Genomic DNA, 15,580 nt, shown 5'->3' on the forward strand with positions numbered 1-15,580 from the left:
TATCTAACAGCAATGTTTTGAAATGGTCCTAGGCATCATTGTTAATCAGGTTATGTCGCTCTATTCTTAAATGCATGTCTGGTGTAGTAAAGTATGCAAAAGTGGACAGCTGCTCTTGTGCCAACTTTAACATGTGACCACACTATTCAGTGTTGTCTCGGGTTAAATATAGACATTGGCCAGAGTTACGCTTCAAGAGGGAAAACCTGTGACAAACACTGAGCGGATAATTACTTCAAAGCATATTCTTTCAACACAGATCACACTTATTGAAATTGTCAGAGGAATTATACCATTGGTGCAGCATTGGTGACTATCGTCTCCATATCAAATGGGAGCTTACCAAGTAAAAACATGGTACAAGTGCTGGAAGGACAATATGACCCAATGAGAGTGGTAAGCACAAGCTAATTCAAACTTTCTCACAGTTTCTTCAATGTCAATCACAGCTTATGATCTACATAGTGCTAATTCAAATGTGCCCTATCATATCAAACCAAAACAAGATTAATAGTTCTGCAGCACATGCGTTTTCCTGGCCTGTAAAATAGCTTATCTGCTGCCCTAGCATACTGTGTGTGTGAGGTGATATTTGGGGCTCTGTATCATCATGACGGGGGTCACGGTGTGCTGTGGGACGGTAAACTCTATCAAGGCTCTGTGGGAAACCAGGATAAAGAAAAGCAAAGATGAACTGAAGAAGGAGAGTGAGCAGAGAGACAGGAGAGAAGTGGGTAGGTACGTTCATTACTGACATGGGAAGCATGACGACTTATTTTAAAGCAATGGTTCTCAACTGGTTGGTCATGACCTAAAAAAGGGTTGCAGGTTTCCAAGTGCAAATACTAATTATAAAACCATGAATAGTTAGGATAGCACAATACTTTTAAACATCAAAGGTCAAGAATCTGTTCCTTGGTAGAAGCTAGTCAATTTGGAAAGTTGTTTGCCATGAGCTCATCACTTAAAAACCATGAACTAAACTATGCAAAGTAAAAAGATACAAACCATATTACATCAAATGTCATTTTTGGGTTTGGTACCACGCTGGGTCATCACTTGATGTCTAATGTAAAATCTGGATTCTGAAGCACAATCAGATGAGAACCACTTTACAGACAGATTTAGTATAAAGAAAGTTTTTGAATGGTTCAAAATCTTTGGCATAGGTTGGCAGGTGCCTGGGAGGATCGAATCACTTTGGCCAAGCTAAAGGAAAAAGTCGTGACAGAGGAAGGACGTATCATCCTGCGGATTGAAAAGGAGGAGTGGAAGGTAAAGCATTTTGTGACTTGTACTTTGTGAATTTGATGCCACTTTCAAATTAGAAGTAAAAAAAACCCCCAAAAAACAATTCTGCCATCTAGAGGGGAAGGTGCATGATTGACTTGATAATACAAATATTGGTCTTGTCCTAAAGGGGCGATGAATGGAGGCTGCGTTTCCCAAAAGCAAAGTAATGCCACCAATGGATCTACGATCAACTTAGGCTTATGATGCTTTTGGGAAAGGCAGCCCTACACTTGGCACAGGTGTCCAATTCTTCTCCTGGAGGGCCACATTTCTGCAGAATTTACCTCCTGAAGACCTTGACTTTTCAGTCAACAACAAACAACTTTTCAGGTGTGTTTAACTAGGGTTGAAGCTAAACTCTGCAGGACACTGACCCTCCAAGAACAGGACTGGACCCCCTTGGGCTAAGGATATGGTTTGGGGCAGGACTTACAGCAAAGGTGTCCAATCCTGCTTCTGGGGTTCCTGCAAAGTTTAGCTTCAACTTACCCCAACACACCTGCCTAGGTATTTACAGTGTGTTCGACTTGAAGCAGCGCTGCGCAGACCGATCAGTGTAGGACATCAAAGTAGCATGAGAGCTATAGAGGGCAGATGGCTGCTTGCTTTCGAATCGCTCTTGTGGTACTTTGATGTCGTAAACCAATCAGTCTGCACATCACAGCTTCAAGTCGATCAGACCTATTGAAGAAGACCTTGATTAAAGGGATAGTTCACCCAAAAATGAAAATTCTGTCATTAATTACTCACCCTCATGCCGATCCAAACCTGTAATAGTCCAGGTGATATGTGAAAATAATGTTCACTTTTTCATAAAAGCATGAGACTTGGTACACTTGTATAGTTTGTGGCCCTAAACATTTTCAGAAATGCAGCCATTGGAAAAACATCTCGTGGTTGCCATGGCGACCATTTTACTTTCTGCCATAACCAAATTATGTATTTTGTGTTATATCTCCTGAACCAAACATGATAACACAGAAAAGGTGATGTCTACCCCTGTTTTGATGGTCAAGGATTACAATGATACCATATACAGCAACATAAGCTGTTAATGGTGAAATCAGCAACGTGAATAGAAAATCACAGTATCTGAGCATCACAGTATCACAGCATTTACAAAAGTCCATATTATGGCTTTTGTTTTTTTCTTTCTTTGATAAAGAAATATTGTTTATATTGTAAACAATATATATATAAAAAAAGAAAAACATCACCAGCTGCTAAATTCAAATCTGTGTTCGCTTCTGACTATAATAACTTCTGACTGCGATCCAATGTGGATTTTGGTCAAATGATGAGGCAGAAATATGTTGTTAGTAACATTCTTGAAGAATTTTATCTGGAAGATACACAGTTACAACTTCTGTGGGGCGTGAAGAAAAAGTAATGTAACTAGTAGTGTAACTAATTACTGTTGCCAGAAAGTAATAAGTAAAGTAACAATATTACTTTTGAAAGGAGTAACTAGTAATGAGTAATACATTACATTATTTGAGTAACTAGCCCAACACTGGTTATAGACTAATTAGTAACTTACAATGTTTTAATTAAATTCACATTAAGTACAAAGTCAGTCATATTAAAAGTATTTTATGGTATGACACCCATATCTGGTACTTAATAGATTACAGTATTAGGCTACTTTGCCCATCGCCCATTATAGATCAACTAACATAATCTATAAAGGTGCAAAACGCATTTACTTACACATTTGAGAATCGAGATATTTCATGATATATTTTGGGGATATATCGAATAAAAAATTTAAACAATTTAATAAAACCCCTGCTGAAAAAACCCCAAAACAATAGACACCATTACAAAATTAGTAATGGTTTTACTGGTAATAATGGGACTTGTGGTTTTACTGGAAACTGTAATGGTGCCTGTTGGTCTCTACTGGTAATTGGTTGCCTTCTATTGGTGGCTTGTTAAAACCAATAAATCCTAATGGAATATGTCCCAAAACATATTTTTAATGGTTAAAAGTTGATGGTTTGTAATGTTTGTAATGGTATTTGTAGTGGAAACCATTACAATTTTCTGTGATGGTTTTATTGGATTTTTTTTCAGTTGGGACATAAGCCTATATCAATTATACAGTGGTATTGTGGCTGCTGTGTCAAGCATGAGAGCCCTCACTTGTGCCCCCTCAAAAATGAGTGCATGATGCCCCTGACACTACAATACTAAATTATTTGTCAAATAAATGAAACATGAAGAAACATTAATTTTAGTTGAAACTGTTATAGATTACTTCTAGAGATTGCAGTGATACATGACATGGTGAAAAATGACTGAATGAACAATATTAAAGTAGGTTAAGATTAATTTAAAAATTGTGCCCCCTAAAAGCACAAGTGGCCCCTGTCTGCCCCCCCCCCCAGTTACTGTGGTCTAGAACCTTCCCTGGCCACAAGAAGGTTGTTATCTGGCATTCCTCGTGTTTCGTTGCACGACTTCCACGTTCCTTCATGACCATTTATGCATTCCCAGTGAACACGAATGAGGCTACCCAGCGTTGTTTTTTTAATGTCAATGGCCGATGCTCCACATAGATGGCATCTGCTAAACAGCTCCATCAAATTCGACTCATTTACCATCCATTTTCTTTCTTTGTATGTATCATTGGCTTCATCTTCCTCTGTAGCTGGAGTTGATGTAGAAGTAGAACTTAGTGGAACAAAACTGAGGTCCTTCTTGTCTGATGAAGGATCCAGGAAAAGCATGCTGACATCCAAAGTAAGGTCTTCAGATGGGTTTTCAGCAAGTGTTTGCTCATCCTACATAAAGAAAAACACTGATTAAAAGTGTAGTGCTTCAGTTACAGAACAAATTACAGAACTACAACACAACTACAGAACAAACACAAATTTGAATGTGAAATAATAAATACATTATATAGTACTTTTTTAAACCTCACATAGTTCAGATTTGATTGATAGCAACTATAGAAATATGTCTTTAGCTGACTCTGCAGTAGATCGCACCAACTGAAGTCTTGACACCGAATCCTGAGGTTCTTGCATAGAACTTTGGCTGCGATATGGTTTCACTGGGGTTGACTGGGGAACACCAGCTAAACACGCGGTTGAAATTCCCACCTTTCTCAGTTACTACTGGAAGCTGACTGGTAGGAAGTGTAGCTGCTGACTGAGAGTCCTGTGCTGGACATTCTGTCTGGGGGTCCTGACTGATCTTATATGGACCTTCTGACTGGGGGTCCTGACTGAGATGGATCATTTGGAGTCTCCTAAAACATTTCATTGTAGTGTTGTGATTTTGGATGTAATTTGCAGTGTCATGCAAAGCATTAAACAAAGTTTTAAAAATGATTTTTATCGTATCGTAACTGTAACACGCTCGACGACCTCCCCATGCTGCTTCCAGTCATACCTTTGTGTTTAGTAAACACAGGCTGGGCACAGCTGTTGATTTCAGTTTTCGTCGTATCTTTCCTTGACCCGGTTTGAAGTCGTCTGGTGAAAAATGTTCACTGCACAATCTCATTTGACTCACGTTTCCAAGCGGTAAATCAACATATCGCTGAACAGATAGCAGCCATAGCTGAAGTCGCTGTGGATCGTTTACTGGGAAAGTGTGAAAGGAAAGCCTTTCATCTGTTGTTGGTACTGCACGTTTACGTAGTCTCGCTGGTTTCCGACGATTCGGGCATCCGGTAAATGCACACTTCTGCACCATTTTAAAGACTACACCAAGACCAAAACACGGTCCATGGAGAATGCAATAGCTTGCATACAGCGTGCGTCTTCCTCAGACAGTAAACAAAGCGCGGCGCACCGGGTAAAAAAAGCTCTCGTGGACGCGCCTCCAAAACAGAAGCGGATCCTTTGTTAGTCATAAGGACTCCTTCTGGGGCCTGTTCCATAAAAGACGCTAAGAAAAGCGGGGATTGAAGTCCAAAACCTGACTTGAAATAACCTAACAAATCAATCGGGACTAAAGTGGTTTCATAAACGACAATTTAAGTTCACACAATCTCACTAATTCGAGCCAGGTTCAGTGAGTCGGGATGATTTGATTTGCATTTTCTTATTCTTAAGCAGCCCTTAATGTCGATCGTGGATCAAATCGATCCACCGTGACAAACAGCGAATATTTGTGTTGTTTAATGCATTTGAGACGTTATGTTTTCCTCCGTGTATAACTGACACGTCACAGGTATATTTTTCATCTGTAAATGTTAGAAAGTCATGCAAATATATCCATTTTGCTGTCAGGAGTGGGCGAGGCTTAGCGAGCACTGCTGCGCGCATGCGCGTTACACAGACGTAATAGCGCAAGAATTCCGAATACAATATACATTCTGCTAAAATATTTGTTGTTGGACATTAAATGTGACGCATAGAATTTTAATCCTACTTATAAGTGTATTTTTATGATAGCAGTAACTGTAAATCAAATGTAAGCTGGCTAATACAGCCATACTAGCTCAAATGAGTTAAATGTGTGTTCCTCTTATCAGTTAAAATGTAGTCTGATTTCTATTATTTATTTTAATTTTTAAATCAGTGATTTTAACTTTTGATTTAGTGTTTTTAATGCTTTAAAGAGCCATTTTAGATTGCAATGTTTTAATGTTCTAATAACCATAAAAGGTGCAGCTGTCATAAATTCAGAGAGAAAGGCTGCATGGCTAGAAACTGCTGATCAACTAAATGCGCAAGTAGCAACTATGTTAAAATGTCATTAGCCTATTTTGGGCACAATACATTAAATACAGTTGGTTGTAGCCTATTTTTTGATTATTTAAGGTGTATTTTCTGTATAGGCTATTTTTATTTTTAGACTAATAATAAAGTGAACTAATTGTATGTGCATTCCTATTGGTCAGTGTTAGAGGAGCTCAGCTTAGCCGGACAGTTAGCCTGCTCCTGACCAGGTTAGTTTGCCAGCATAAGTTGCCACAGTGACTGAGCTTGAGCTACGGTAATTTTGCTTTCAGAAACCAAATCAAGTGAAAATAAGTCAGAATTACTGAAATAAGCCTGGTTTATTTGGTAAACTTGTTTTATGGAACAGGCCCTTGGTTTAACATCCCCAATGCAATTTTTGGAAAATTGGGTGGAATTGATTTTTTTATTGCGCTGCGATTATGATTTACAAAAATTGTATGTGAAACTATCAGATTTCCACCAGCAGGTTCTTAGATATTGGAATTTAATATTTCAACATAATTTCACCCCACATAATACACCTGTGGAACAAAAGATATATTATTAGTAATTGAAAATCTTTGTTTTTAGGGACTTGGATGGAAAAAGGAATATGGGCAATATCGCATTTGATGGATAATTTTGGTAATTTGTTATATTATAGTGATTGAAGCCCAGTAGAAACCATCACAGAAATTCTAATGGTTTCCATTAAAATACCATTATAAACCATTAGCTTTTTCCAGTAAAACCATTACAAAATTCATTTTTGTAGTGTGTTTTGGGCATTTTTACAATAGGATTTAACTTCCCACCAATAGAATCCATCACATACCAGTAGACACCATTATAGTTTCCATTAAAACCAATACAATTCCCATAATAACCATTAAAACCATTACATTTTCTATTGTGTTTTGGGCAGGGTTCTATTGTTTTTTTCAGCAGGGTTGTGTGATAAATTTAATCTACAATGCTCAATTAGAGAATACAACAAAGTAATGAAGGCCATCCTGGCACCCCTGAAAACAACGATTCAGCAGTTTGTTTTGTACTCTAGTACTATACCAGAAATGAGATCACTCTGTATTGAAGGTACAAATTTAAAGAGCAAACAGTTTACAAATAAGTTTATTAGAAAGGTATTATCCAAAGTGTACTTCCCCAGTCAACTTAAAAGAAAATATGTTCTTCAAGAATTTAGTGAAGAAGAGGCAAAGAAAATAAGAAGCGATATTTAGCATATCCAATACTTCCTAAGGCCAAAGAAGTGACATTCAAAATTCTAAATGATATTTATCCATCTAATAACTTTTTGCATGAAAAATTTAATTGGGAGAATAATTCATGCGGGTTTTGTGAGAAGGACATTGAAACTGTAGAACATGTGAACTTGTACAGAATTTTTGGCTTGAATTTCAAAACTGGTTTCATTCTAAACATATATCAATACACCCTTTGTCTGTGGTCTCAATTAAAGTTGGAGTACTGTTGAAAGATAAGAACCTAGACTTTTTGATAAATAACTTAATTATTTTATCCAATCACTTTATTCACAGATATAAATATTTAAAAACTAAGCCTCACTTAAGCGGATGGAAGAATGAACTGAAGATATTTGCTAAGTCTCTTTATTACATGAAGGACAGAAACGCCCAGAAACTCGTTTTTGTTGATAGAATGAGACCCATACCCTTCTTTTTTCCTTCAAATTACTGTATCAACACTAATAACTTGTGTTTAGTTGTTGAAATGTGCCGTTAAAGTTTGTATTTGAATTGTATGCATTAATAAAAATTTTTTTTTAAAAGCTAGAGGAAGGAGATACAAAAAAAAAAAAAAAAAGCGGAAGAGAAGAAAATGTTGAATAAAGCCGTTATTTAATTTTTTTTATAAAAAAATTTTGCTTTATACAATTCTGATTGAAACACTGATGTCACATGGACTACTTTGACGATGTTTTTGGTACGTTTCTGGGTCTTAAACGTGTAAGGACCCTTGCTGTCTATGGAAGGACAAAGACTATAGAAATTAGTGATGGGTCATTCTTGAACGATTCGTTCAGTCGCACATGCGCAACATCCTATAGGTTCTGCACTGAATTAGTTCACCTGTTTCGAGTCTTCGGGTTTGAGTCGTTCGTTCATCACGTGACAGCCTCATAAGCTAAACCTATGCAGTCTGAGGGAAAAAGACTTAATAATAATAATAATAACCAACTCTTTAGTTTATTACATTTGTTACCACATTCAGTGTTATGGAAAAGAACCATCATGACAGAAATTCACACATTTATAAACTGTAATAAATAAAAAGCTACAATTCGAGACCAGAAACGCATCATGTAACTGTAAGAGTAAATAATAATAATAATAATAATACCTATGCACCCGTTTGTAAGCAAAGTTGTAAATTAATTTATTTATCTATCCAATGCTGTCACGTCACGTGACAAAAGAACGAACGACTCGAAAGACTCGAGAGATGAACTAATCAATTCTCTTTCCGGCTCAGACTGCATTGATTAAGTTAATGAGGCTGAGGATGAGGATGAACGAACGACTCAAACCCGAAGACTTGTCAGATAAGAGGTGAGGTGAGCTATTCATAGACTAAAGACCCAGGTAAACAATGAATTAATCTTTTCTGTTTCTTATACCATTATAGTTTTGTATTGTCTGTAGTGTGATCAACGTTTGCATACGTAGTAGATGTGTTAGGGAAGTAGTACGTAACAGCATGGAGCAGCCGATGCGCATGCACAGCAGTGTTGCCAACTTAGCAATTTTGTTGCTAAATTTAGTAACTTTTTACACTACCCTAGCAACTGTTTCTTCCAAAAGCACCTAGCAACAAATTTAGCAATTTTTAAAATGGTCCCACTTTATATTAGGTGCCCTTAACTACTTTACATTTAAATTAATCATTTGATGTTCTTACATTGTACTTATATTGTTAATAATACCTTTATGTAATTACATTCCATAAATACACATACCACTTAACCTGTCGCTAACCTTACCCATATCCCACCTCAGTAGTAGCAGTTTTGTATTGTTTTGCAATACAATATGAACACAATAAGTACATTGTACGTATTTTTCGATGTAAGTACATAGTAATTAAGGCCACCTAATGTAAATTGTGACCTTTAAAATTTATTTGGCAACTTTTAGCAACTTTTGATAAGTGACTCAGACAATAAAACACACATTTTCCATCCAAATTCCACAAAAAGAGGAAACCAAAGATGCCTAGCACTACACACATCATGTGAATTGAGTTAGCTGCTATTTGCAATTGTTCAATTCAATGATAATAATAATTTAATAATTGTTCGTTTATGATACACTTTGTTAGTAGCTTGTACCTGCGATTGTTGATCAGTTAGTACACTCTAAGAAAAACAGAAAAGATACTGGTAATTTTCCAGGACATTATCCATTATAACCCAGTAAACATTATAACCCAGAGTGTAACATACTAACTAACTACTAATACACTGCTTAAAGCATAATTGTTGAGAATGTGTAGTATTACTAGTTTACTAGCTGTTCAATAATTCAGTGTCTTTAAAATACAGTTATTTACATTTAGTTATTTAGCAGACGCTTTTATCCAAAGCGACTTACAAATGAGGACAATAGAAGCAATCATAACCAACAAAAGAGCAATGATATGCAAACGCTATGGCAAGTCTTGGTTAGCCTAGCGCAGTGCACGTAGGAAGTGTTTTTTTGTTTTTATAAAGAAAAGGGTCAGATAGATAAAATAGAATTAGAATAGAGAGAGCTAGTGTTTGGAAGAGATGTTAAGATGGATAAGGACGCAAAATTGTGTCACAACATCAAATCTCAGCAAAAAATATATTTTATATGTTAATTAATTAAATTAATTTTATTTATATTTTAATATTATATTATGCATATTATTTTACAAACAAATCTAAATTAACATATATAAAATATTTGATGTTGTGACACAATTTTGTGTCGTAATTACGCAATGACGTCATTGCGCAATGACATCATAACGTCATTTAGCGACTTTTAGCAACAAATCGACCTTCCTTTAGCAACTTTCTCTGAAAATTAGTTGGCAACACTGATGCACAGTCATAAGCGCGTTGGAGCTACGCATGCGCATTGGCTGGTCTAGCCTGAAAAATAAGCTTTTTGAGCATAACATTCATGGGGCAGTTCATTTCAGATTTTATTGCTGATTTTAAATATGTAATTTAATCGCGAGTTCAGCGAGCAGTTTTTTGAGATTTCAGGATTCCCCCATTCATTTAGATAGGACTTGGTCTTGTCTAAGCTGCCCAGAGGCGTTGCAAATATGGCGGCCGAGTGAATGGACTTTCCTTGAAAGGGACTTTGGGGAGGATCAGAAAGCTCTCGGATTAAATCCAAAATATCTTAATTTGTGCTCCGAAGATGAGCGAAGGCCTTACGGGTTTGGAACGACATGAGGGTGAGTAATTAATGACAGAATTTTCATTTTTGGGTGAACTATCCTTTAAGTGGTTCAGGTGTGTTTAATGGAGGTTGGAGCTAAACTCTGCAGGAGGGTGGCCCTCCAGGAACAGGATTGGATACCCCTGACTTCTGAAAGAGAAAGAGTTAGTACTTTTAATTGGCTAAAAACATCTATCAAACTGCTCACATATTTGCAGATTTAACGGTCTATCGGCTTTAATGAGTTTTTTTTTTTTTTTGTATTGGGTGTTTGGTTTCCATTGTTTGCAGACTCTTCCTCCAGCTTTGGTCCAACTCTCACAGATCCAAGAATGGCAGTTACACCGAATAGGACTTCAAAAAATCCCACGGTTCATCTCAAGCTTTGAAAGCCTCATAGTCTTGGACTTGTCTCGTAATTCAGTAACTGAGATTCCCAAAGAGATTGGTCAGTAAAAAAAAAAATGGATGTCACCTGTACAAACTTTGACTTTCTTTAGCTGAAGTAACTCTCAGATACGCTCTTCTAAATAACAGGCAAACTAACTCGGTTACGAGAGCTATTGTTGAGCTATAACAGAGTAAGCCATGTACCAGAAGAACTTGGCTGTTGTGAAAATCTGGAGAAACTGGAACTTGCAATGAACGAAGATCTGGATGAGCTGCCTACTCAGGTATCAATAACACTGCCCACGTCTATATACGCTTCATATTTTGTCTTTAAAACTCTATATATACACCTACCACCTGTGCTTGCTTTGATCTAATTTCCTTAGTTTAGCAATCTAAAGAAGCTATATCACTTGGACCTCTCCATGAACCAATTCACCACCATTCCAGATTGTGTGGTCAACCTTCCTTCTCTAGAGTGGCTAGACATGGGCAGCAACAGGTTGGAAAGTTTGCCAGAAGATATTCACAGGTAAAAAACTAAACTACAAGCAACTTCGGATAATTTTTTCTTTCAATGTACTACTAATAGAACCAAGATTTTGTAATAAAGTCTATGAACTTTATGTCCCAATTTAATATAGAATGGAGAAACTTCACACCCTGTGGCTCCCAAGAAATGAACTAGAGTACCTGCCAGACAATATCAGTCGCATGCAAAGTCTGGACACACTAGTTCTGAGCAAAAATAAACTACGAGACATTCCTCCACTTATGGAGGGCATGAGTAACCTCAGGTAAGCACCAAAGTCCTGCGTTCAATTTGTAGAACTTCTTTGGGGATCAATAAAAGCTAAAAGCAAAACAATGATTATACAGGAAAGCCTGAAAGTTATTTCACGCAAGTATGGGAATGCAAATACTTCTTGGACTGAGTTGCAAAACACCAGTGAAGCATTTGTATCCGCATACTTGCGCATTTTACAAATTACTACAATTACAAAGCTTAAAATACTCATTCTGCAGGTTCGTGAATTTCCGAGACAATCCTTTGACATACGATGTGATGCTTCCTGATTTAAAAGAGGACGTAGAGGAAGAAGAGAACGACAGGGAGATGTTTGGTCGTGACTTCATGCACTTCTATATCCAAGAGGCCCGGAAAAGAGGTTACGCCATACTCAATATGTATTGCGTGCAAAACCAGTAGCAGAACTTTATTAAAAAATGTTGCATAAATAAAACAGACAAGAAATTAAAGCCGTAAAAGCCTCTTAATGACCAACTTTTGCATTAAATGTCTCTTGCAGGATCCCAAACTTTCACATCAGTGCTAAATGTGACGTTGGATGGCGTGTCAGAGACAGCATCGTCTTTGTGACTTGCATGCTGGCTTCTGTCTGCTCGTCCGCCATTAGGCTTGATCTTCCGGTCCATCATGTCAAGTTCTGTGAAGAGCACTTCTTGTCTTTTAAATGTCTTGTCATATATGCTGTTTGTTGGAGTTGCTGCTTCCTGCTAGTATGCTGTAACTAATGTTTGTGGATGAGTTCAAATCAAAAATCCATAAACATTTATCAAATAAAATGAAGCATATGTGTCCTGCACTTGTTTGTTTGTTTTAAGAAGGCTGTTGAGATTCATCTCTATTCTGATTGGCTTTGGGAACGGCAGTTAGTAACACATTCTCCAATGAAACGTCTCTGCTTGTGTAATATTTCAGGCTGGTTTCAAAGCCTTTTTGCTGGAGGTAATACAATCTGCCATGGTCAATCAGACGTTTACAAAGCCGTCCGATCTGTTCCCGATCTTCAACTGACATCAAACTGCAAGAATAACATTTACAAATGAGATCATGATCTTAATGCAATTTGTATTGGCTGATCACCAGAAAACTCACCCGTTGAGGGTATCTGGTAAAGCTTCCTCGCTCATCTCATGTTCTTCCTCATCATTGGTTTTATGTTCGTTTGGTTTTTCTGTTATCTTGGAGCCAAATTTTCTCATCCCACATGTGGCCCAGCTCGACATGCGCTGAAAGGCAGCAAACTCTTCCGGTCCAAGACCTTTCTGCCTGAAGAACTCTTTTCCCACATAGTGTCTCCAGTCGCAACGGTGGTGGCAGCAAAGAGCAATAGCCAGTCCTGACACTATGAGCTTTTTACCAATTTCCCTGCCTTTGGTTGAGGGAACAGGCTTAATATCATCACAAGCACCCTCATTATGATGGAGTTTTACACGCTTGGTTGGAGGTTCATCATCTTCATCAGAGCAGTTGTGCTCAAATAAACACCGAAGGGCCAGATCTGTGGAGACAAGTTGCAAAACTCAATCTTGTAGTACTGATACCATAATGACCTTTATGAAGTTTCAAATCTTGTCTACCAGTTGCTGCACCACACAGGTGCTTCCCAACACCAATAACAGGAAGTCCTTTTTCTCTCAGAAGAGGGGCCTTCCCTGAAAAGTACAAAGAAGAAATCTTATTCATGAGAGGATCAAGTTTAAGATTAAGACCATTAGGACTAGTTTAAGAAGCTAACTCACGTAAATCAAGGTGCTGAATATCAACCTGAAGCCTATCAAAAGTTGAGTCTGCATTTTTGTGCTTGCCATCTACCTTAAAGACATGAAATTGAAATGTAACCTTACTTTCCAGTAGAAAGAACAATATTTTTTCCTGTACTTGACGAAAGAATATCTTCAGGTGAATGACACCACACCTTAAAGCGAGTACTGGACCTTTCCACAAGTAAAAAATGGACATTTTCAGCTGCTTTAAGAGCGATGTGAATCCAGTGGGACAGTTTTCCCTTCCCTGCTCCAAACTCTATGTAGCATCTGTTTGGGCTGAGCAGTTCCAAAACCTCCATGTTTCCAAGAATCGAGGCCTGTGAAAACCGGGTAACATTTCTTGAAAACAAGAATAAACAAAGACTACTTATATAGTATGCGTGGTTTGGCAGATCTGGAGTGATTTACCTGTTGCTTGAGGTGTTTAAAGGCAGAATCTCCATTCTTTGGGTCATTTAGAGGCTCATGTAGAGCAGAATGTGAGAGTGTGTTTTCAACAAGTTTGGTATTTAGTCCTGAGAGAACAGGTAAACATGTACGAACCCCTTATAATTATATAAAAAGATGATATAACCAGGTTTAAGTCATGTGATAAAACTCAAGTGACAGTGGCATACCTTTCAGTGCAGTTTTGAGTTTCACAATCAGCTCATCCAGTTCCTCTTTAGATCGTTCAGCAATGGTTATCTGCATTGATGCATCATTAAGCACATATCTATTCTTTAAAGCCATGAAATTTAGATATACATGCTCTCATAAGCAATACGATCACCTCCTCTATGGTTTCATCTTCACTTGCAGAACCAGCATTGATGTCTTTCACATAATAAATCTAATATATAAACAAATCAAACATAGCAGTGTCATTCACACAACAAGCATTGCATTATGCCACATGGATTTTTTTTTGGTATAGAAAAACATTGCTCCAAAAAATAAGGGTAAGTGGAGTTATTTATACATACAGGTTTTGGTTTCTCCTTAGAGTTACATTTCTTCAGGTGTTTAGCCAAATTATCTTCATATACAGTGCTATTTAAAACAGGAGAGACATTTTTTTAATATAGCAACATAAAAGTTCAAAGTCTGCCACTGAGACATGGGACAAACCTCTACTGTTTATAAGTTTTAGGAATAATCCAAATGTAACTTTTAACCAGAAATTATCACTAATGTTCATAACACAAATGTACGTTTAATTTGATTTCTTAAAAACGACATGACCTTTAAAACCACCTCAGACCGTACTTCAATATTTCATATTGACTATATGACAGAAGGATACAGTGTTTAATTTTAAAATACACCTTTTTTAGGTTCCGAATATGTCTTTAAAGTAACACAATTACATATATTTATATCAAAGTCCTTAAAATGCTAAATATGACTATTTTGTTAATAGTTTCTATCTGACTGAGGCAATTTAAGTTAACTGATGTAGCTAAAAAACAGTTTGACACCAGTCATAATTCATTCATTCACTCACTTCCAGATTTGTCAATTATCATATTAATTCATTTAATAAAAAATATTCGAGAAAACTCTTCTTTGATTCAGTTTGGACTGAACTTCTTCACTTTTAAACACTGCAACTTTCTCAAACTTGTTAGAAGAGTGAACATCTTACTGTTTGGGGTCCAAAGGACAGGGTATTCGTTTTTTCTCACTATCTTCACCCTACAAGGAAATTATATCAAAGTTTGAGCAAACAGGAATTTATTAATAAACTAATTTTAATATGGGCAAGGTAAGTAGTAGTGCATGCATCCATTCGGAGCAGCATAACATTGACATTATAACGTATTTTCATTCACATACAGCATTTGCATGTTCCCCGCAGAAGGTTTTCCCACTTCCAACAATCATCTTGCAGTATCGTTTCTTTTTTGCTACATAAAAAGCACATCGTCCAGATAAAGGCGCTAACACGCCGTCTGCCACAGACCCTTCCATACCGATAACTCACTCACTTCCGCAAGCCCTTTCAAATTAAGAGCCATAATAATAACAACAGAGCTGAGAAAAATAAATAAATAACGAATACATTTTATTTATTTGTTTGTCCGTATAATCGTTAACGTTTCTTAAAACTATAATAATAATAATAATAATAATAATTATTATTATTATTAATAGTAGTAGTAGCAGTAGAAGTTCACTTATATCGTGGCTGTCATCGAAACCGGA

The 15,580-nt window shown here is 36.9% G+C and overlaps 3 protein-coding genes across 5 annotated transcripts; 1 reads left to right on the top strand and 2 right to left on the bottom strand.

The window, feature by feature from the left end:
• The first annotated feature begins 187 nt into the window (after positions 1–187).
• lrrc39 (leucine rich repeat containing 39) lies at positions 188–12,251 on the top strand. Of its 3 annotated transcripts, none has more exons than XM_058761384.1 (9): positions 188–396; positions 552–738; positions 1,170–1,275; positions 10,721–10,877; positions 10,967–11,103; positions 11,206–11,351; positions 11,464–11,616; positions 11,846–11,988; positions 12,130–12,251. In XM_058761384.1, the coding sequence occupies exons 2-9, from the start codon at positions 611–613 to the stop codon at positions 12,198–12,200; spliced, it is 1,041 nt and encodes a 346-aa protein (XP_058617367.1). In that variant the 5' UTR covers positions 188–396; positions 552–610; the 3' UTR covers positions 12,201–12,251. The 3 variants fall into 3 exon arrangements, with proteins under 3 accessions (XP_058617367.1, XP_058617365.1, XP_058617368.1); XM_058761382.1 differs by having other exon boundaries at positions 189–396; positions 569–738; XM_058761385.1 differs by lacking the exons at positions 188–396; positions 552–738; positions 1,170–1,275 and adding exons at positions 6,564–10,445; positions 10,519–10,593.
• LOC131530888 (uncharacterized) lies at positions 2,390–6,524 on the bottom strand. Its single transcript, XM_058761386.1, has 2 exons — positions 4,693–6,524; positions 2,390–4,079 (listed from the first exon to the last, which is right to left on the bottom strand). The coding sequence occupies exons 1-2, from the start codon at positions 4,996–4,998 to the stop codon at positions 3,684–3,686; spliced, it is 702 nt and encodes a 233-aa protein (XP_058617369.1). The 5' UTR covers positions 4,999–6,524; the 3' UTR covers positions 2,390–3,683.
• Positions 12,007–15,353, bottom strand: trmt13 (tRNA methyltransferase 13 homolog). The gene is made up of 11 exons (XM_058761381.1): positions 15,212–15,353; positions 15,021–15,070; positions 14,359–14,425; positions 14,166–14,225; positions 14,011–14,080; positions 13,802–13,908; positions 13,543–13,710; positions 13,367–13,439; positions 13,205–13,279; positions 12,720–13,125; positions 12,007–12,645 (listed from the first exon to the last, which is right to left on the bottom strand). The coding sequence occupies exons 1-11, from the start codon at positions 15,344–15,346 to the stop codon at positions 12,441–12,443; spliced, it is 1,416 nt and encodes a 471-aa protein (XP_058617364.1). The 5' UTR covers positions 15,347–15,353; the 3' UTR covers positions 12,007–12,440.
• Positions 15,354–15,580: the final 227 nt, after the last annotated feature.

This window comes from Onychostoma macrolepis, chromosome 22 (assembly GCF_012432095.1).
Source record: "Onychostoma macrolepis isolate SWU-2019 chromosome 22, ASM1243209v1, whole genome shotgun sequence".
NCBI lineage: Eukaryota > Metazoa > Chordata > Actinopteri > Cypriniformes > Cyprinidae > Onychostoma > Onychostoma macrolepis.